Source organism: Rhinichthys klamathensis, unplaced genomic scaffold (genome assembly GCF_029890125.1).
Source record: "Rhinichthys klamathensis goyatoka isolate OS25496 unplaced genomic scaffold, OSU_Roscu_1.1 h1tg000330l_1, whole genome shotgun sequence".
NCBI classification, from domain to species: Eukaryota; Metazoa; Chordata; class Actinopteri; order Cypriniformes; family Leuciscidae; genus Rhinichthys; species Rhinichthys klamathensis.
The window spans coordinates 1,759,707-1,782,372 of NW_026606845.1; the positions used below are offsets into that span (position 1 = coordinate 1,759,707).

The following is a 22,666-nucleotide window of genomic DNA, read 5'->3' on the forward strand; positions in this document are numbered from 1 at the left end:
AGGTTATACCCTGTGCAGTTGGGCATGCACGGACTGGAATCTCACTCACTCCGAGCAGTGGCGGGTGAAGGGAACACACCTCGAGTCACCTTATGTGAGAAAACAAAAGTAAAAGAAAAAAACGGAAGAGACGCCAGTCCGGACACATAAAACAAAAATCCTGTGTATTTAACTCCGGTAGCCTATACGTTTAGGTAAGTTCAGAAGTTAATCTTTATGTTACATGTACACTGTAAAAAAAAAAAGTTTTTTCACAGAAATATACTCTATTATTTTACAGATATTTTCTGTTTTTTAACATTACGTGTAAATGTCATTAAAATACAGAAAAAAAACTTTTATTAAAAACATTAACCATAAAATAAAAGTAATAATCTGTAAATTCATATAAGGAGAAATCATAGTTTTTTTACAGGATTATTCTTTTGTTTAATTGGCTTGAATGTTAAATTACATTAAATTCTATGTAAAAAGACAAAAAAAATCGCTTATTTAAAATTAAGACAACTATGTGTTTTTTTACTGTGAAACCTTAAATTTAAGGTAAATACATGTAAAAAAACAATCGTAAAAAAACGGTAAAAAGTCTGGCAGCAAAGTTGCCAAACACTTACCGTCAAATTACAGTAAAAAACCTTAAGTTATTCTACGGAATAATTCTGTTTTTTAAAATACAGATATTTACTGTAAACATTTTCTGTATTTTTACAGTTCCACTGCTGTAGAATGAAAAGAAAATCTCATTAAAAAATGTCTGTAGAACATTAAACAAATGAATAAATCTGCATATAAACTGGAAATTATTGCAGGAATACCTTACAATTATACAATTAAAGAAGTCTTCTGTTTTTACACAGTATTCTTTGGTAAATTCATAACATTATCAATTACATCCACAAGAACTCCCCGTCAAAGTACAGATTTTTAGATGTAAAACACGTACTTTTCACATTAATGTATAGGTTTACTTTGAATAAACTTACTTTTATAGTAATTAAACGCAACTATCCAATATATCTACATACTTTTAATTCAAGGAGTTCACTTTATATAAACATTGTTTTATAGTAAATAAAAGCAACTATCCAATATATCTACATTACTTTACCATTAATGTATAGGGTTAGGGTTAGGTTAGCACCTCACACCTATCAAATACAGGGTAAATGTAAAACTTCCAAGTCCCCTGCCACCAATGCAGATATTTTTCAGAAGCAAAGATAAACTTTGCTGGCCACATCAGCTTAAGATTCAACAAGTGCAGATACAAGAGTGATAGATAAAAAATATATACATAAAATAAAAATAAAAAAACAGCTATGTAGGCTATACCTTTCATGCAGATATGCTGTAAATAAAAATTGACCATAATAATTACTGTGTGTTATACTACAGAAACAGATCTAAAAATATTGCCTTGAAAGATGGATGAATACAGTAGGAGATATTGTTGCACAGTGTAACTAAATATACAGTAATTGTACATGAAATAATTGAGCTTAAGTTTAATATAAAATTAAATCAAGAATAGTCAGTGATTGTTTATGCATCCTATATCCAGTGTTTCTACTGTCAGGTACCACTGACTCAGTGTTTACAATTCTGAAGTGTTCTGTAACAATTTCATAAGTGGCAGAGAAAAAATTGAGTGGCAACATTTTCAGACCCCACCCCGTGCACTGTAGCTGCTGCTGTCTGGTGCTGGAGCCTCAAGTCTCGGATCATCATGCTTTGGGACAGTTTTTCCGCAAGACAACCAGGTTCAAGAATGCTGGACACTAACCTCCTAATGCCTGTCTGCCTGTTGGTGTGAAAGGACTCTTGAATCTTGTGTGCTGATATGTCCTCTTTTGGCTTGGCTTTTAAGGGTGACATTGTCCTTTTTGTCAGTTTGAAATGCTGCCCTGACAGTGATTTTCTGACCATATACTATATTGACACGTATCTCATATGCTTATTTGAGAAGAAAATATGTGATTCAATTTAAAAGTAAAGGCTGTAAATCCACTTTAAAAACGTTGAAGCATTAAGACACAAAGTCAATCTATATTCAACAAAATTCAAGGCCCTCACTGCAGTGAAATCATTAGGCCACTCCACAATTTTCTCGGTTGATGGGAACAAACCGCCACACTATGAATAAAGCTTTACAATGGGGTGCTATATATTTTTAATTTACAATAGGTGAGCAATGTGTGAAAGACAAGGAATTTATTCTGGGGCTCGAGTTCAACCAAGGCTCTTGTAGCATAAACTTGAGCTTTGGTAAACTGGGGGTGAAGGAATTGAAGACATTAAAATGGTTGAAACATTACACAACGTGTAAACAAACATCCTAATTGTTTTTCTAGTCTCTGTGCTTTAGATATCAAGAAAGTGCGCGCAGATTCAAATAATTGAATGTTGTACAATCATTGGACGAATCATACGCCAGAGGCAATCTCGACCAATGATATTGTTTGACTTTGGGAGGGGGATACGTCATAACTTCGCGCGAAGCACTGCAGTAGAGAGCCTGGATAAAGTATGGAACATTTCCACGATATCGGCATTAAGCTTTCACTAAAGGTAGATTAATATACCCAGCCGGCACATGACCGACCTTCAACGTTGAAATATGATTCAAATAATGCCAGTCGTTGAAACAACGTTTAATGCTAAATGGTTGAAAAAGGTTAACAAAAACACTTTCTAAATCAACGTTTAATTTTTTACAAGATCTGTACGTTGAAACAACGTAATGTTTTCAACAACATACATAAATATCTGCCTTTTAACATATTATTATGATAATTCATTAGCATTTAATGATTTTTCTGATTTTCATAACAGTTCTTCAATGTATATGTTAAAATATAAGTATTATCATTAACAATAATAGTTTCACCCTCAACAGAGCAGTGCAGCAGAAACCTTTTGCTTTATGTGATTTTGTGTGAATTTACAATTTTGTATGCTTGCCAATTTTGTCTGCTTGCCTAACAGTTTACATTGCATTATTACATATTCATACACTGTCATGTCATTTGACCAATTAATTAAATAATAATACAGACTGCAACTCGCGCAAACTATTGCTATTGTTATTGGTTGTTTCTCCGTTTTACTTTGAGCATGATTGGTTAATCTGTCTGTCTTCCAGGAAACTGTCCAATAAGAATGTGCGCGGCTCTGCGCGCCTATTTTAAGTTTGAAAATGCGTCCGTTACTCTCGGTTGGTGTGAGTAGCTGCTGTTTGCGGTGATTACTCGGTCAGACCTGGATTATTTTATATATCTGCCTGTTGAATTCTTAAATTCTGAGCGAATTTTAGTTGCTATGCAATGAAGAACAAAAGCTGGAATATGAACAGAGGAAGGGGTCGTTGGCGATATCAGGTAAGAAAACATTTTTCAGTCCTTAACAGTCTAATGTTTAGGGACACGGGTAATTTACCTGTCATAGGCTTACTGCAACCTCATAAGATGAATAAGTTATCTCTGTGTGTGTTTTTGTACTGCTTCACTATTAACGTAGCGATATTAGCACGTATTTCAATGTGTTAGTACCATCTAACATTGCTGTGTTTTGTTGTTGGTAAGTTAACATGAGAGGTAAAAAAGCGTGGGAATGAGTAAAGTGATAAAACCGTCATTTATTCGTTAGAAGTATGTTTACATAACCTCTTCAAACACTGATAACATATTGAAAAGATATTTGTTTAACGTTACTTTATTTTTTAGATCAAGCATTGGAATAAGATGTTTATCGGGGGAGAACACCCAACAGAAAGACCCATTCACCAACTAACGTTACAGTAAGTCAATTTTACCCACGTACTGTTCGAAAACCTACACTGGCATAGTATTAAGTGTGGTTTTCATACTGTTACTGATGGAAAGTCTGAGTAACTTTCTGTCCTTTTGTCTTTCTTCTGCTGAAGTGGCGCACTGAAAGGGGAGATTCGTGTCACCTTCATCAGTCCTTTCTTTAATCACTGGAAACCATTAAGGGAAAGACCCTCAGATGCAGGTAAAATTATTTGATGGGGTTAGGGTTATTTGATTTTGGTGTACCCACTGGCATTTTTTGTGTGTGTGCTTCCCTTTCTATGATACACATTTCTGACGGGATTGCCATGCTTTATGTGTATGTTTACATTTTTAATCATGTAACAACTAACAGTCTCAAAGATGACATTACTCAAAGATAACATTTTTACAATTGAAATAAATTTCATATATATATATATATATATATATATATATATATATATATTTGTTTCCTCACAATGTCAAATGTGCTTGTTAAGTGCGGCAGCTTTTATACATTTTACAATTTTAATATGCAAGTTAACATTATGTCGAGTCAGCAGAGCTAACGTTAAAACTCGCCGTTTGTTACATTATGTATTAACCTTATAAAAGTCTGTCTAGCTTTAGCAAATGTAACATTATGCTGGTCCTAATAAAGTTAAACCGTTATTAACGTTAGCCCTGAATGTGAAACATGCATCAGCCATCATAACATTAACGTTAAATACCTTTGGTTGACTAACATAACGTTAGCTGTTAACTTAACGTTACATCTTACAAGTTACTGTTGCCTCTTGCAAACACGTAACAGTAGGGGTGTGAAGGTTATTATATAACCGTGAGACCGATGGTTATAGTTGAACACCGTCATTAGAACTCTATAACCGCCAAAACCGTTATTCAAATATTTTTTACAAACATTTTTTATCATAGAGAATGTTTAAATACTATTATCAGCTTACGAGGGAAACAGAGGTGGAGAGTTAGTGGTGCTTCGGAGGCTGCTACTGCTGGAGATGATTCGGGAGAGGTCTGTGCACCTTTACCGATCAGAGCGCGCGCTGACACGGAGTAAAGCCTTGTTTATACTCGACGCGTCCGTTTCTTTTACTGTCTATGGTCCGCGCGCACCTTGCAAAAATGACGCGTTGGGTGCGCAAGACCCCATTTTGCTTGGCTGTGTGCACAGGGTTTTTTGTAACAGTGCGCACGGCGCCGCATCCGAGGATGAACGACTTCATTGCAAAGTTTTTTTTTTCTTAAGGTTTTGTTTACTGTGCAATGAACGTGCTTTGTTTTAAATAAATCACACAAAGTTATTTTTTTTCTTAAGGATTTGTTTACTGTGTGTGATTCATTTAATGGAAAGCACATTCACTTCTAGTCGTCTTGCTGTTAATTTTAAATAAACGTAGAGCAAGTAGCTAATCAGTGTCTGCTCGTTTATTCAAACTAAGTTGTCCTATAACAGACGAACGTCGCAACGCATACAGTTCAATTTTCATTCAAGCTCCAAACTGCAATTATTGTTAAGGGGCAACCTAATGGCTCTGCTCTGGCGATTTTTACAAGCATGATACATCTTATCTATTTTTCAGGACAATGCCTGGTGAGAGCCACTACAGAGGATCATAGCCATCGTTGGAATTTTGAAAGGACGTGGGTGAATATCAATCTGCCAAATGAACTTTTTTAGCATGCACATTCACATCTGTATATTAATACTGATTATATATTAACTTTGTTTGTTACTGGAAAGAACTTAGCTTCTGAACTAAGAACAAATAACTTTTTGACTGAAGGACTTGACCGTATTTTATGTGCATTTTAGCCTATGTGCATTTTAAAGTAAACCCCATGCCGTAATGGAAAAAGTATGTACATATATTGGACAGTTGCTTGTAATTGCTATCAAATATTGTTTACATAAAATAAACATGTGTATTTTTACATATATTGGAGAAATGCTTGTAATTACTGTCTATTAATGTGTATATAAAGTGAACCCATACATTGAGTAAATGTCATGTTGATATATTGGAAAGTTGATTTTAATTAGTATAGGCTAAAGCAATGTTTATATAAAGTATACCTCATACATTGATGTTAAAAGTATATAGAAGGTAAAGCCCCATGCATTAAAGGTACAAATATGTAGAAATATTGGAGAGTTGCCTGTAATTATTGTCAAATAATGTTTATATAAAGTGAACCCCCTTATTTAAATGGTAAACATGTAGAAATATTGGAGAGTTGCTTGTTATTACTGTCAAATAATCTTTATATAAAGTAAACCTGCATACATTAATGGTAAAAGCTTGTAAATTTATTGGAGATGTGTCTGTAATTACTGTCAAATAATGTTTTAATAAAGCAATAACTGTTAAAAATATGTTTCTGAAACTTAATATCACAAGATCTTGTTTTTTTGTACAGGATAAAACCAATATTTAACAGGAATTTACTGTAAATGGATTGAATAATGACATGAAATAAAAGTTTAAATCGATCAATATACTGGTATTAGGCTTTAAATTAGGGTATCTGAAGGTAATTATACAACATTTTCTGTGTGTTTTACATAGAAAAGTCTTTACTTTGACAAGGAGTTCTTGTAGATGGATTGGATTATCCTAAAAATATACCAAATAATACTGTATTAAAACAGAAGTCTTTGTTTTAATTATGTAATTTTAAGGTATTTCTGCAATATTTGTAAGTTTTTATACAGATTTTTCTTTTCTTTCTACAGCAGTTTGACTGTAAAAATACAGAAAATGTTTACGGTAAATATCCGTTTTCAAAAAACAAAATTTTTCTGTAAAATAATTTAAGTTTTTTTACTGTAATTTGACGGTAAGTGGTTGGCAACTTTGCTGCCAGACTTTTTACCGTTATTTTACGAAAAAAAATTTTACAGTGGTAAAAAAAAATCCTAATTTTACAGAAAATAACTGTGATTTTTTGACGATCATTTTCTTTCATTTTGAATTGTACTCAAAACACTGTAAAATTACAAATAATATCTGTCAAATAAAAATTCAGCTGTTATTTTAGGTATTGTGACATTAATGACAAATTGCAGTAATTCACATTTTTTATACAGGAAATTGATTGTATTTTTCATACAGTATTTTTTCTGTTTTCTTAAATTACATAAAAATGTATGTAAAATTACAAATATAATCTGTAATTAAACAGTAACAAAACAGTTAAATGATAAAACGGTCAAATGACTGGCAGCCCCCAAAAAACTGTAACATTAAAGTAAAAAATCCTAAATTAAATAAACTGAAAAACACTGTGATAATTCAGGATATACCTGTAAAACAACAATCATATACCTTCAGTGGAAAAAAAAATCGTAAAAAAAGGGTCAAATGACTGGCAGCTACGGCTGCCAAACAAAAACCATAAAATTAAAGTAAAATCTTCTAATTCAAATAAAACAAAAAAACACTGTTATTTCACAGGTATTTCCTGCATTATTATGATCATATACCTTTATTGTAAAAAAAATCATAAAAAAAGGGTCAAATGACTGGCAGCTACGGCTGCCAAACAAAAACCATAAAATTAAAGTAAAATCTTCTAATTCAAATAAAACAAAAAAAACACTGTTATTTCACAGGTATTTCCTGCATTATTATGATCATATACCTTCATTGTAAAAAAATCGTAAAAAAAGGGTCAAATGACTGGCAGCTACGGCTGCCAAACAAAAACCATATAATTAAAGTAAAATATCCTAATTTAAATAAAGTGTAAAAAACTTTAATAGAAATGTGATGTCACCATGATTGAGATCAGTGTTTGCTTTAGTTGGGCTCATGACTCTTGAGTTTCAACATTACTTTTTCTCTGGTTGCTTTAACTGTGTTTTGATGCACATTTATTATGGCAATAATTGCAAGAGAAAATATAAGATGATTTTGGTCATTAATTGATGATTTTATAGTCATCATATGATGATCTGATTCATTGATATGACAGTCAAATCTCTATTGGCTGCGAATACATTATATATAGATTGACTTTAGTGTTATACAAAGTTATACTTTTTTTCACATGATTTGTTGAAATATTGTGGGATTAGTATTAATGCAATCTCAAATTTAAAAAAATTATATATTCTACATAATTTTTTTTGAGTTGGCTTATTTTGTTAGGAGTATGGAGACATCAAGAATCAACATATGAATCTCAACAATGGTGACTATCAACAAAGCCTTTTTGTGACTTTATAATAGGTACGAATTTTTTTTTCATTGTCACCATTGTTGAGATTCACACGCTAATTCTTGATGCCTGAGTGAGTCTGTATGATCCTGTCAAAACATTTTTTTGCATAATGACTTCATAAAATCTTATATCAAAGCATTGTAGGATCTTCTATAGCAATACTGGCATTCTAGATTAACATTTTACAACTTATTCAGTCATTAAAAAGTCATACCAATCAGGTGGTATCAATACAGCAGACAACTGCTTGATGAATATTATCACTATTAAGTGACCAACATCATCTGATCTGAGTTTCTCTCGATTTCCTACATTAAGAAATATGCATCAAAGACATGCACAGTTAAGAGAAAAACTAATGTTAATATATGAAGGATCAAGAGCCCAACTAAAGCAAACACTTACCTCTATCATGGTGACATCAAACTTGATTATTTTCAATAAAATATCAACTTCTAAACCTCTGTTATTTCTCAATAGGAATGTTAGTATGAAATAAGTCTGGATTGTAATAAGTGAAGATGCTGAGATCTTGAGAGATCTGTTAGTGTTTAATGTTCTGCTGGGATGTAAAGTGTGTCTGTATGGTGTGTTTTGTGTCTGTCACCATTGTGTTGAAGAGTAGAGCCTGAGCTTCAGTCCAGGATGAGCAGAGAAACACTGATGAAATGCTGCATGTTGCTTTATTTAACAGACAGTAACTGTGTAGTTGCTGATGACGTATAATCACAGTAAATCATGCATGTAGTTTATAGCAAGATATTTACTTTTTACAGTGAATATGTTTTTTAGTAAAAATTCAGTAAATATATATATATATATGTGAAAGAACAGTGTTTCTGTTAAAAAGCTTAATGAAGATTTCTGCAATAGTATTTATTATTTAAATTAGGATATTTTACATTCATTTTATTGTTTTTGTATGGCAGCCATTGCTGACAGTCATTTTACCTTTTTTCACAGTGAAGGTATTTGATCATAATAATTCAGGAAATAACTGTAAAATAACAGTGTTTTTCTGTAAAACATTTAAGGACAAAGTTTGGAAAAGTTTTTTGCACTCAATTTAAATTAGGATTTTTTACTTTATTTTTACGGTTTTTGTTTGGCAGCCGTAGCTGCCAGTCATTGACCGTTTTTTTTACGATTTTATTTTTTACAGTGTGGCTACAGAAACCCTAATTACACAAACTTGTAATTATAAAACATATAGTTACTATATACCAGGGGTCTCCAACCTTTTTGTGTGCGAGGGCTAAAGGGATAAAATAATCTAGAAGGGCTATACTCAAAAATATTTATTATACATATAACATGGTGGTGTTTTTTTTACCTTACCTTTACCTTTACTTTTAACTTTAACTTTTTTACTTTTCACCATCATATGCGAAATAATAAAATATCTTGATATTCTGGTTCAACAATTCCTGAAAAATTTGTAATATATATATATATATATTATTCTCTAAAAACCTATTGTAGCATAAACATTTAGTATAAATATTTAATGCAAAATAAATAAATAAACTGCCATAACTTCTAAACAAAAACATTACTGCATTACATTTAATAGCCTACATTTATAGGCCTACATGACTATTAATATAACAGCATTTTTAATATGAATACAGGCACATTTCTGCCAAAAAATTTGTTTTACTAAGTTACAGTTAATTCATAAGTTGTGGAGTGAAATGTCTTCTAACTGGTTTGTTCTTGGAACAATGTTTCACCTGTTTTTTTGCGTCAAGATGTTGAGAATATCAGCGCTGTTTAATCTGGCTTTTAACTAGCTTAAAGGAACACTCCGACTTTTTGGGACTTTAGCCTATTCACCTTATCCCCCAGAGTTAGATAAGTCCATACCTTTTTCATCTCCGTGCGTGCTATAAGTCTGTTTGACGCACCCACCGCTAGCCTAGCTTAGCACAAAGACTGGATGTAAATGGTTGCAGCTAGCATACTAATCCAAATAAGTGACAAAATAATGCAAACATTTTCCTATTTACATGTTTTGATTTGTATAGTCACAGAGTGTACAAAAAACAAAGTCACATGAGACACAGACATATTTTAACCGTATAAATACTGGGAACTATATTCTCTGAAGGCGAAGCACTGCTACTTGGGTGGAGTGATAACCATGTTTGCGTTATTTTGTCACTTATTTGGATTAGTATGCTAGCTGCAACCATTTACATCCAGTCTTTGTGCTAAGCTAGGCTAGCGGTGGGTGTGTCAAACAGACTTATAGCACCCACGGAGATGAAAAAGGTATGTATGGACTTATCTAACTCTGGGGGATAAGGTGAATAGGCTAAAGTCCCAAAAAGTTGGAGTGTTCCTTTAAATCACAGCCATCTGTGGGTTTATAATAGAGATAGAGAATTCTGCACAGAATTGAAATGCTTCTCAGTGGATCGCGCAACTCTGTGTAATAATGTTCGCGTGATCAGGGCCGGCTCTAACCCTTTGGTTGCCCTAGGCGATATTGAGTTTTGCGATACAAAACTCAAAATATTGAGATACAATCTATTGGGCTGCTACAAGGTTAAGGGGGTTTCGGGGGTATTTCCCCGTAAGGAAATTTTGTGCATTTTAATGTTAAATTCATCAATCTGGTGCACTTTGAGAGTTCAAAACTAAAAGCTCCAAACCATATTCAGTGTGCAAATTGAACAAAGAAAAATTCAAACCTCTTTTGATTACAGTGTCTGTCTACATTACACTACTACATAATAATAGATATAATATTAATACCATGACAGTAATTGCCATAGGCTATATTGTAAAACAAATGCACTGAAAAATAAAGGAAACTTTCATGAGTATTGTACAAATGTCTATACTTGAAAGTAAGTTATATATTTGGAAGTAACCCAGCGCCGCCAATTAAGCAAAACAAAACAAAACGAATGGGCCACCGATGTACGAGTCTTATGGGCCGTTAAGACAAAAATAGAAAAATAAAAGTATGAGATATGTATCGGCCCAAAAAGCACGTCGGGCCCGCGGGAATCTCCCGGTTGTCCCGATGGCCAGAACATTTGGCACCTTTATGGATGAGATGAGAAGACTTACCTCTATACTGGGCTTTCTTTTTATCTTGTTGCTTTCTCCGTTTTCGTCCCTGTGCACCAGAGGGTTTAGACCGCTTCATTTTCGATCAGCGCGCGCAGCAGCCGAGCACTTGCCTAACGTAACCATAGAACGTAACGTACACTGTAAAAAAAAATCCTAATTTTACAGAAAATAACTGTGATTTTTTGATGATCATTTTCTTTCATTTTAAATTGTACTCAAAACACTGTAAAATTACAAATAATATCTGTCAAATAAAAATTCAGCTGTTATTTGAGGTATTGTGACATTAATGACAAATTGCAGTAATTCACATTTTTTATACAGGAAATTGATTGTATTTTTCATGCAGTATTTTTTCTGTTTTCTTAAATTACATAAAAATGTATGTAAAATTACAAATATAATCTGTAATTAAACAGTAACAAAACAGTTAAATGATAAAACGGTCAAATGACTGGCAGGCCCAAAAAAACTGTAACATTAAAGTAAAAAATCCTAAATTAAATAAACTGAAAAACACTGTGATAATTCAGGATATACCTGTAAAATAACAATCATATACCTTCATTGGAAAAAAAAAATCGTAAAAAAAGGGTCAAATGACTGGCAGCTACGGCTGCCAAACAAAAAACATAAAATTAAAGTAAAATCTTCTAATTCAAATAAAACAAAAAAACACTGTTATTTCACAGGTATTTCCTGCATTATTATGATCATATCCCTTTATTGTAAAAAAAATCGTAAAAAAAGGGTCAAATGACTGGCAGCTACGGCTGCCAAACAAAAAACATAAAATTAAAGTAAAATCTTCTAATTCAAATAAAACAAAAAAACACTGTTATTTCACAGGTATTTCCTGCATTATTATGATCATATACCTTCATTGTAAAAAAATCGTAAAAAAAGGGTCAAATGACTGGCAGCTACGGCTGCCAAACAAAAACCATATAATTAAAGTAAAATATCCTAATTTAAATAAAGTGTAAAAAACTTTAATAGAAATGTGATGTCACCATGATTGAGATCAGTGTTTGCTTTAGTTGGGCTCATGAATCTTGAGTTTCAACATTACTTTTTCTCTGGTTGCTTTAACTGTGTTTTGATGCACATTTATTATGGCAATAATTGCAAGAGAAAATATAAGATGATCTTGGTCATTTATTGATGATTATATAGTCATCATATGATGATCTGATTCATTGATATGACAGTCAAATCTCTATTGGCTGTGAATACATTATATATACATGGACTTTAGTGTTATACAAAGTTATACTTTTTTTCACATGATTTGTTGAAATATTGTGAGATCAGTATTAATGCAATCTCAAATTAAAAAAATATATATATTCTACATACATTTTTTGAGTTGGCTTATTTTGTTAGGAGTATGGAGACATCAAGAATCAACATATGAATCTCAACAATGGTGACTATCAACAAAGCCTTTTTGTGACTTTATAATAGGTCAGAATTTTTTTTTCATTGTCACCATTGTTGAGATTCATACGCTAATTCTTGATGCCTGAGTGAGTCTGTATGATCCTGTCAAAACATTTTTTGCATAATGACTTCATAAAATCTTATATCAAAGCATTGTAGGATCTTCTATAGCAATACTGGCATTCTAAATTGACAATTACATGTTTACAACTTATTCAGTCATTAAAAAGTCATACCAATCAGGTGGTATCAATACAGCAGAAAACTGCTTGATGAATATTATCACTATTAAGTGACCAACATCATCTGATTTGAGTTTCTCTCGATTTCCTACAATAAGAAATATGCATCAAAGACATGCACAGTTAAGAGAAAAACTAATGTTAATATATGAAGGGTCAAGAGCCCAACTAAAGCAAACACTGACCTCTATCATGGTGACATCAAACTTTATTATTTTCAATGAAATATCAACTTCTAAACCTCTGTTATTTCTCAATAGGAATGTTAGTATGAAATAAGTCTGGATTGTAATAAGTGAAGATGCTGAGATCTTGAGAGATCTGTTAGTGTTTAATGTTCTGCTGGGATGTAAAGTGTTTCTGTATGGTGTGTTTTGTGTGTCACCATTGTGTTGAAGAGTAGAGCCTGAGCCTCAGTCCAGGATGAGCAGAGTAACACTGATGAAATGTTGTGTGTTGCTTTATTTAACCGACAGTAACTGTGTAGTTGCTGATGACATATAATCAGTAAATCATGCGTGTAGTTTATAGCAAGATATTTACTTTTTACAGTGAATATGTTTTTTAGTAAAAATTCAGTAAATATATATATATGCGAAAGAACAGTGTTTCTGTTAAAAAGCTTAATGAAGATTTCTGCGATAGTATTTATTATTTAAATTAGGATATTTTACATTCATTTTATGGTTTTTGTATGGCAGCCATTGCTGACAGTCATTTTACCTTTTTTTCACAGTGAAGGTATTTGATCATAATAATTCAGGAAATAACTGTAAAATAACAGTGTTTTTTTGTAAAACCTTTAAGGACAAAGTTTGGAAAAGTTTTTTGCACTCAATTTAAATTAGGATATTTTACTTTATTTTTACGGTTTTTGTTTGGCAGCCGTAGCTGCCAGTCATTGACCGTTTTTTTACGATTTTATTTTTTACAGTGTAACGTAACGTAACGTAACGGAGGGGGGGGGGGGGGGGGGGGGGGGGACAGGTGATGACTGCGTGTGTGGCGATGACTGCGTGTGTGGCGGGTGGTGGGCCAGCCCGCCGGCCGTCCTGGAGTACCGGCCGTTCTGTGATACTCCAGATCACACAGATGGCCAGTCCGCCCCTGGCCAGGTTACGTGTCACTACTGCTTTATTAATTTATCCAGTGTAAAACCCGGACACCGCCACACAAAAGTGACTTTTTGTTAATGACTGTCCTACTACAGGATTTAACACACTCACTACCTGTTACAAAATACACTTTAACAGTCTGTCACAGGCAATTCTAGTTGCATTTGTCATCAATTAATTTCTTAAATTATCCTTTGACTATGTTCTGGCCCGCCATCTAGTGGCAAAAATTGTTTTTTGGCCTGTGCCAAAGTATGTACAGTATGTTGTGGCACCTCTGATAGCCTAGTGACACATTCCTCTGTCCGTCTGAGCATTATGTAGATGGTGTAACATACACACTAAACACCAGAACAACATTTAATTAATAAGTTGCTTTCAAACATATGGTTAATTACATCTCAGAGTTATTGTTACAACAATATCAGCTTCTCCGATATTTCAGGTAATACATGAAGACAGCATGAAGGCTAGAATGAGACAGTCTTGTGTGTTCGTATGGCAATGTCAGAGATTTCTGCCCCACAGAAACCTCACAAGACAACAATGTCATACAGGTTTCTGCCGCAGGTTGACCTCAGAAACTAGTAGTGTAAGACTGAGTGTTACGAATTTTGAAGAGCAATGGAGCTTAAAATGTACTGTTTTAATCCATGAATGTAAGAGATGAAACTTGATTGTTTCCAACGTTACTGTACATTTTTTACTGTCCTTTTGAAGATAATTAACAGATAAAGGCCTTAAACAAGAGAAAGAGAGGGGGAACACACCTCCAAAATGCATCACTTTAAGGAGAGAGAGGAGGACAGGAAGGAGAAAGAAGAGTGTGGTGCAGAACCCAGCTGTGTGTCAATGAGGAGTGATCAGTCCATGCACAACCCCATTGCTTTCACCTCTGACCTCAGGTACAGTATGATGCATGAATGCATTTGGCAAATGCTTTTTTTAAAACAATTTACAGTGCATTCAAGCAACACAGTAGAACATGTTGGGACAACAGATTGATAGACAAACAGTAGATAGGTCCACAATTTGAAAAAGCTAGTCTTAATGGGGTGGTTGATTATGATTTCACTTTTCTAACTTTAATTAGTGTGTAATGTTGCTGTTTGAGCATAAACAACATCTGCAAAGTTACAAAGCTCAAATTTCAAAGCAAAGGAATATATTTGCTTTTAAATGAATAGTTTTTTAAGGACTTCAACAAATGACTGATAGGGACTACAGGAGATTCCTTCCGGGTTAGTGACATCACCAAGCCTGAAATTTACATAAACCCCGCCCCCGGAACACGCAATCCATGTTAAGAAGAGGAAGAGTTGTTGTTGTAAAGCACATGTGTGAGTCTTTTCACATGCAATACAGTACGTAACACAAATGCAATAGCATGTCACTCTGTAGACATCTTACAACAGTTCCCACACAAGTGCTTTTATAGATTATCATGACAGAATATGCTAATTGAAGATAGTTGAACTCCACATCAGCAACATAAATTCATCAACTAACCATTCAGGAACGTCCTGTTGCATTCTATGTTGTCACTTCTTCTTAAGTTTCTCCATCATTGTTATAGAATTTCTATAACTTTGTGTGTTGAACTGATAATCACTCTTTTGTGTTAAACACAATCTAATACAGACAACTTTGTGTTGTCAAGCAGTCAAACTAAATATAATGTTAATGATCAAAGGGTCAAGAGCCCAACTAAAACAAACACTTATGGTTTTCTCCTTCAGTGATTCTGCTTGTTAACATCAGGTAACTTCAATAATGCTCAATCATCACTCAATTATTCACTTAATTATCTCATTAACTTTAACACTGCTTCAGTGTTACTTATAACACTCTTGAGTGTGGACTCATATAAACACCGAGCAGTGTTAACACTGGGGATTTTGCTGTGTACTTAAATATACAAGTACACTTGAAATCAACACTAAGTTAAGTTAACTTTATTGTTTAAGTACATTAAATAATCGTCAAGTTTGGTGAACTAAACAATTTAAGTCAAGTCTACATAAGCACCAAGTTAAGTACACTTAAATATGCACGTTTTGGGAGACCCCATTACTCAATTAAATTGAGGGAACGAGTTTACTCAAATCAATTGAGTTCAATCAACTTATTAGTGTTTTCAGTGTTAACTTTCAGAACTTGTACAAATGACGCTCAATCATCACTCAATTAATCACTTAATTATCTCATTAACTTTAACACTGGTTCAGTGTTACTTATAACACTCTTGAGTGTGGACTCATATAAACACTGAGCAGTGTAAATTTAACACTGGAGATGTACTGCATTACAAAAACACTTGTATATGGGTATTAAAGTTTATTTATCAAGTTTAAAGTATCAGATTTAAAAATAAAAATCAGTTTATTTCCATTACGATCAATAATTGTAATATAATGAAAGCCGTTTGTTTTCTGGTAAAATAAGAATGACACCTTGCACTTGAAGAAAGCATGTATGAATGTATTCATTTCACAGTCAAGAAAACAACATTTGTGAAAATGACCTTTTGTAAGGATTAATCATAATTTTGAGCTCACAGCACTTGAAATCTTAAGTTTATGTATTTTGAAGGTAAATAAGTTATTTGAACTTATATTTTTGAGTGACAGGGCCAAAATGCTAAATTTAAAGTAATGTTTAGTCAAGTACACTTGATTGTTTAAGTAAAGACAACATTAGGGTTTACTTCAAGTTCAACCAAATTTAAAAACAAAAGTGATGCTGATGCTAAATGTCAGTCCCATCTTTGTTTGTATTGAATGTGCTTACTGCGCAGTTATTGCCGTTAATTTCAGATGGTTACAGTTATTGTTTTTTTAATAGCCAAAAGCCAATTTGGCCTGTTAAATACCAAATCAACATCTTGCTTATGAATACTTTGTTGCTTAAAGAAAGAATAAAACAGAATTCGGAATCGGACCGTAATGTATGTGAACTTTTTAATGCATACATTTTGTTGATGTTGTGTCTTTTGTATGTTGTGATCAGATCTGTGCTGTCCTCTACATCCCACTATCCGACCAATATCAGGCCAGACAAAACTGAAGAAGTCCTGCAGACACACACACTGGAGACTGGAGACCTGCAGAGAGTCAAAGACCACCACAAAACCACCATGAAGAACAAGTATGAGAGATTATTTGAGGGAATGAAACTACAGGGGAATCAAACCCTCCTGAAAAGGATCTACACACAGCTCAATGTCATAGAGGGAGAGAGAGAAGGAGTGAATGAAGAACATGAGGTTTTAAAGATGGAGAAAACAGCCAGAACACAACACTCACAAGACACTCCAATTGACTGCAATGACATCTTTAAAGCCTCACCTGAACCAGGATGTGAGGAGAAAGACAACATCAAGACTGTTCTTACTAAAGGCATCGCTGGAATCGGAAAAACCGTCTCCGTACAGAAGTTCATTCTGGACTGGGCTGAGGGAAAAGCCAATCAGGATGTAGATTTCATGTTTGTGCTTTCATTTCGAGAGCTGAACTTGATCCGAGATCATCAGTACAGTCTTCACAGACTTCTGCTGGACTTTCATCCTGAACTTCAAGATCTCGACTCAAAGATTTATGAGAAGTGTAAAGTTGTGTTCATCTTGGATGGTCTGGATGAAAGCAGAATCACACTGATGTTTTCAGATGCTCAGAAAGTCTCTAATGTGACTGAGACTTCGTCAGTGGGTGTGTTGATATCAAACCTCATTAAAGGAGAGCTGCTTCCCTCTGCTCTCATCTGGATCACCTCCAGACCAGCAGCAGCCAATCAGATCCCCTCCAAATACATCAACCATCTGACAGAAATTCAGGGATTCAATGAGCCTCAGAAGGAGGAATATTTCAGGAAGAGAATCAGTGACGACCATCAAGCCAGCAGAATCATCTCACACATCAGAAGAGCAAGAAGCCTCCACATCATGTGTCACATACCCGTCTTCTGCTGGATCTCATCCACTGTACTTCAGAAGCTCCTGAAACAAGATGAAAGTGCAAAAATCCCTCAAACTCTGACTGAAATGTACATCCACTTTCTGCTGATTCAGATCAACATGAGGAATCAGAAGTATGAAGAGAGAGATCCAGAGAAACTCCTGCAGTCCAATAGAGAAGTGATTGTGAAACTTGCTGAAGTGGCTTTCAAACAGCTGATGAAGGGCAATGTGATGTTCTATGAGGAGGACCTGATTGAGAGTGGCATAGACATCACTGATGCCTCAGTGCATTATGGGATTTGCACTGAGATCTTTAAGGAAGAATCTGTGATTCATCAGAGGAGAGTCTACAGCTTCATTCATTTGAGTGTCCAGGAGTTTCTCGCTGCTTTCTATGCATTTTATCATTATGCTATCGAACTTTTTGACACGTTGCAATTTTGTGATGTGATGCATAATCTGCACAGGGATGCAACTGATAAAGCTCTTGAGAGTAAGAATGGACATCTGGATCTGTTCCTGCGGTTTCTGGTGGGCATCTCACTGGAGACCAATCAGAGACTCTTACAGGATCTTCTGACACACACAGAGAACAACTCAGAGAGCATCAGGAGAACCACACAGTACATTAAAGAGAAAATCAATGATGGACATGGAATCTCCACTGAAAGGTCCATAAATCTGTATCTATGTCTGCTGGAAGTGAACGATCAGACTCTGTCCAGAGAGATTCAGGAGTTTGTGAAATCAGACAAACACTCAGAGAAGAAACTCTCTCCTGCTCAATGCTCAACAATCGCCTACATGCTTCAGATGTCAGAGGAGGTGCTGGATGAGCTGGACCTCAAGAAATACAACACATCAGATGAGGGTAGAAGAAGACTAATGCCAGCTGTGATCAACTGCACAAAAGCTCTGTACGTGTTTAATTTCGTCTTAATGTCTTAAATTGTCTTAATCTTTTCTTTTGAACGTCTTTTACAAAAAAAAAATGTTGATATGAAATATTACAAAAAAATACATTTCGAAGAATGAGGTTAAAAAATTAATTTTCATGTGTTTTAATCGTTTTCAGTCTTGCTGGCTTAAATCTCAGTGGTCAGTTATGTGAAGTTGTGTCATCAGCTCTTCAATCCTCAAATTGTTTCCTGAGAGAGCTGGACCTGAGTAACAATGACCTTCATGATTCAGGAGTGAAGTTGCTCTCTTGTGGACTGAAGAGTCCGAACTGTCAGCTGGAGATACTGAGGTGAGTTAGAACATATAAGGGATAATGTACAGTCAGCTGCTAATAATGTTAATGTGTGTTTGTAGATGATCTGACTGTGTGTGTGTTTGTGTGTGTAGGTTGTCAGGCTGTATGGTGACAGAGGAAGGCTGTGGTTATGTGTCTTCAGCTCTGAGTTCAAACCCCTCACACCTGAGAGAGCTGGATCTGAGCTACAATCACCCAGGACAATCAGGAGGCCAACTGCTCAATGACAAACTGAAGGATCCAAACTGCTCACTGCAGATTCTCAAGTATGTTTCATATATTATGACTCATATGTGTGTCTGTATATGATTACGGGTCACCTAAGAGGGATATTTTAAGAAATTGCAACTCTTAAAAATTAGGGGCATGTTGCTCCTAATATTAGGAATAATACATCTACATCCTACATCTAGGAGTAATTCAACAAGTATGTATTGCCCAGTACAGCTTAAGGACACCACAGTTCTCCTAAACCCAGGACACCACATGACAGGATTTTGCTATTGCAGACAGATTTTGTTATGGACAGAATCACAGCCAACAAGGGCTTGACCAAAGGTATTGAGGTTTGTGGACCTCAGCTATTTGTGTATGATGCTGCAATGACAAGAATAAGACAGATGACAAGGAAACTTGTGAGAGCACCACAGCAATATAGGTTTAACATTCTGTAGTTTGAGCTTGCCTTTAGAAGTCTTTGTACATCCTCTAAGACTTGGCTGATGATACAAATGCAGTCTTTTTTTAGGGTAATCCAAATAGTAGTCAGAAGCAGGCAAAGGCCCAAACATACCGATATCAATATAATACAGACAGGGTAAAATACAAACAAACAGGCAGAAGACAAGAACACAGATTCCGGCGGAACACAAGATATAACAGGCGCTCAGTCAGACACACAGTGGTAACATTCTAGCATGACTACACAAAGAACGCACTGGAAGACATAATTTAAATAAGCCAGAGCAAACCAGGTAACAATACACAGGTGAACTGAATGAAGCCATAATGAGTCCAGGCAAAGGATAGTGTGGAATGTAGGCCTTAACAGTTACACAGAGACAACATGAGTGCCCTCTGGAGAAGATATTGGGCACTCCAGCTGGAGGCTGTGACATAGCACCAACAACTAATCGTGTAAAGTAATAAGCATTACAGTCAGATCTATGGCATTATATTTAGATTGTGACATGAAAGGTTGCAGTGATGACTGATGAGCTTTGTAGCCGATTACGGACATGTTGCGGAGTCCATGTCCGAAAAGCCTGCAAAGTCTACGCCAAGTTTGCGGACTAATTTACCAAAAAATCCAGTGAAATGTACCGAATACAAATAAATAATGTTCAACTGAGACCTTCACATTGTTGAAAATTAACAACCACATTCCTAGCATTAGGATCCTTTGGAAGGTAATGTTATTTTTAGTCCAGTGAGTGACCCGGGGCTCTTCTCTCTTCCTCATCTCATTAACGCCAGTGGGTGTTGATCTTCTTCTGCCGAGGCGGTCTTTCACTACCTTATTACGTCATAAAGAGGAGCATTCCAGGACGACTCATTCACTGGGCCTGGTAACAATAAAAGCTGATTTTGGACTAACAAGGAAGTTTTCAGTTCTGAAACTTTCAGGATATTCTTATAATATGATGACCTCTTATATGTCAAAACTTTCTCAGTTCATGACCCATTTAACTGTTTTGTGAAAAACTAAAACTCCATGCTATGAACTAAAGCATCATCATAAATCATAATCATAAACATTAAATATGCGATAGTGTCTTTTCAGAAGACTTGGATTAAACTGCTTAATTCATTTATATTACTTAAAAGGACATACATCTCTCAGATTTCATTAAAACAAACATCTTAATTTGTGTGTTGAAGATGAATCTGATGGGTTTGGAATGACATGAGGGAGAGTAATTGACGACAGAATTTTTTTTTTTTTATCATATTAAAAGCCACAGAACTCTACATTTTATTTGCAATTTTAAGAACCTTCCCACATATCATGTAATTGTTGTTTGTTTGTTTGTTTTTGTGTATGTTTTTGTATCTGTATAGTTTGGACCATGGAGAATATTTCAGGATCACATCAGGACTGAGAAAATGTAAGTCCTCTCTTACACACATTCACACATTCACACACACACACACACACACACACACACACACACACACACACACACACACACACACACACACACACACACACACACACACACACACCTGTGTATATTTAACAATGTCACAGATGTTCTGATCTCTGTTGTGTTCAGATGCCTGTGATCTCACACTGGATCCAAACACAGCACACACTCAACTCATTCTGTCTGAGGACAACAGAAAGGCAACATGTGTGAAAGATCATCAGCCGTATCCTGATCATCCAGAGAGATTTGAGCTCCAGGAGCAGGTTTTGTGTCGTGAGAGTCTGACTGGACGCTCTTACTATGAGGTTAAATGGAGTGGCTCGGGTCATGTAGCAGTGGCATATAAAGAAATCTGCAGGAAAAGTGGGATTGACTGTTGGTTTGGACTGAATGAAAAGTCCTGGAGTCTGTACTGTTCTGATATGAATTACACAGTCTGGTTCAATAATAAGAGCACTGATGTATCTGGCCCGTCAGCCCGCTCTAATCGAGTAGGAGTGTATCTGGACGAGTCGGCCGGCACTCTGTCCTTCTACAGCGTCTCTGACACACACACACTCACACACATATACACATTCAACACCACATTCACTGAACCCCTCTATGCTGGATTTGGGGTTTATCCCGAATCTTCAGTGTCTCTGTGTTAGATTTAACAACCTCCAGCGAGGAACCACAGAGACACATTTCAAGCTTTTTTTACACACACAACAACAAAAAAAGTCATTACAATTATATTTCTTGTTAATGTGATATTCTCACAATTGTGACATCAATTAATAGTCACAATTGTAAGAAATAGAATTGCAATTGTGAGCTATAATCACAATGCATGAGGTTGCTTTGTGAAAAACAAGTCAGATTGTAATATAAATTTGCAGTAGGTGCAATTCCGAGATTTAAAGTCACATTGTAAGATATTGTCACTATGTCATTTTTGGGTGGATTTCTGTTCTTGTCTGTGTTTGGTTTATCTGTCAATTATTTCAGTTGTGTCTTCCGGCTCAACTAAAGGAACAAACCGGCTCCCTGCCGGTTTGTTCCTATAGGCTGCGTCCCAATTCGCATACTATCCGTCCTAAATAGTATTCGGAAATAGAATTAGTACGTCCCAAATCGTAGTATGTTGAAATGAGTGTCCCAAAGAGACCCGGATGGTCTACTATATCCGGTCAGAATCCGAAGTGCAGATCGATGCGCACTCTAACGGCTGATATTGCCCACAACCCATCACGCGTTGGACGAGGATTCGGTTAGAACTACAAACACGAGTGAAAAGTGTTCAAAAACTACAGACATGGAGGACACGCGAGTCCGACGGTTATGTAGAGAGGTTTAGATAAAGGGGTTTGAGTGATTAATTATCAGTATCTAACCTGACGAAAT

The 22,666-nt window shown here is 35.1% G+C and overlaps 1 protein-coding gene across 1 annotated transcript; it reads left to right on the plus strand.

Moving 5' to 3' along the window:
• The first annotated feature begins 76 nt into the window (after positions 1-76).
• Positions 77-22,013, plus strand: LOC130105879 (NACHT, LRR and PYD domains-containing protein 12-like). The gene is made up of 7 exons (XM_056272078.1): positions 77-194; positions 14,670-14,825; positions 16,930-18,792; positions 18,951-19,124; positions 19,223-19,396; positions 21,192-21,238; positions 21,407-22,013. Exons 2-7 carry the CDS (start codon positions 14,698-14,700, stop codon positions 21,928-21,930), a joined length of 2,910 nt encoding a protein of 969 aa, XP_056128053.1. The 5' UTR covers positions 77-194; positions 14,670-14,697; the 3' UTR covers positions 21,931-22,013.
• The last annotated feature ends 653 nt before the right edge of the window (positions 22,014-22,666 follow it).

Excerpts from the sequence above, each read along its gene's own strand:
- LOC130105879 (XM_056272078.1), top strand. The coding sequence starts at position 14,698 with ATGCATCACTTTAAGGAGAGAGAGGAGGACAGGAAGGAGAAAGAAGAG. Across the intron at positions 18,793-18,950 it reads ATCAACTGCACAAAAGCTCT|TCTTGCTGGCTTAAATCTCA; the intron begins GTACGTGTTTAA and ends AATCGTTTTCAG. Across the intron at positions 19,397-21,191 it reads TGCTCACTGCAGATTCTCAA|TTTGGACCATGGAGAATATT; the intron begins GTATGTTTCATA and ends GTATCTGTATAG.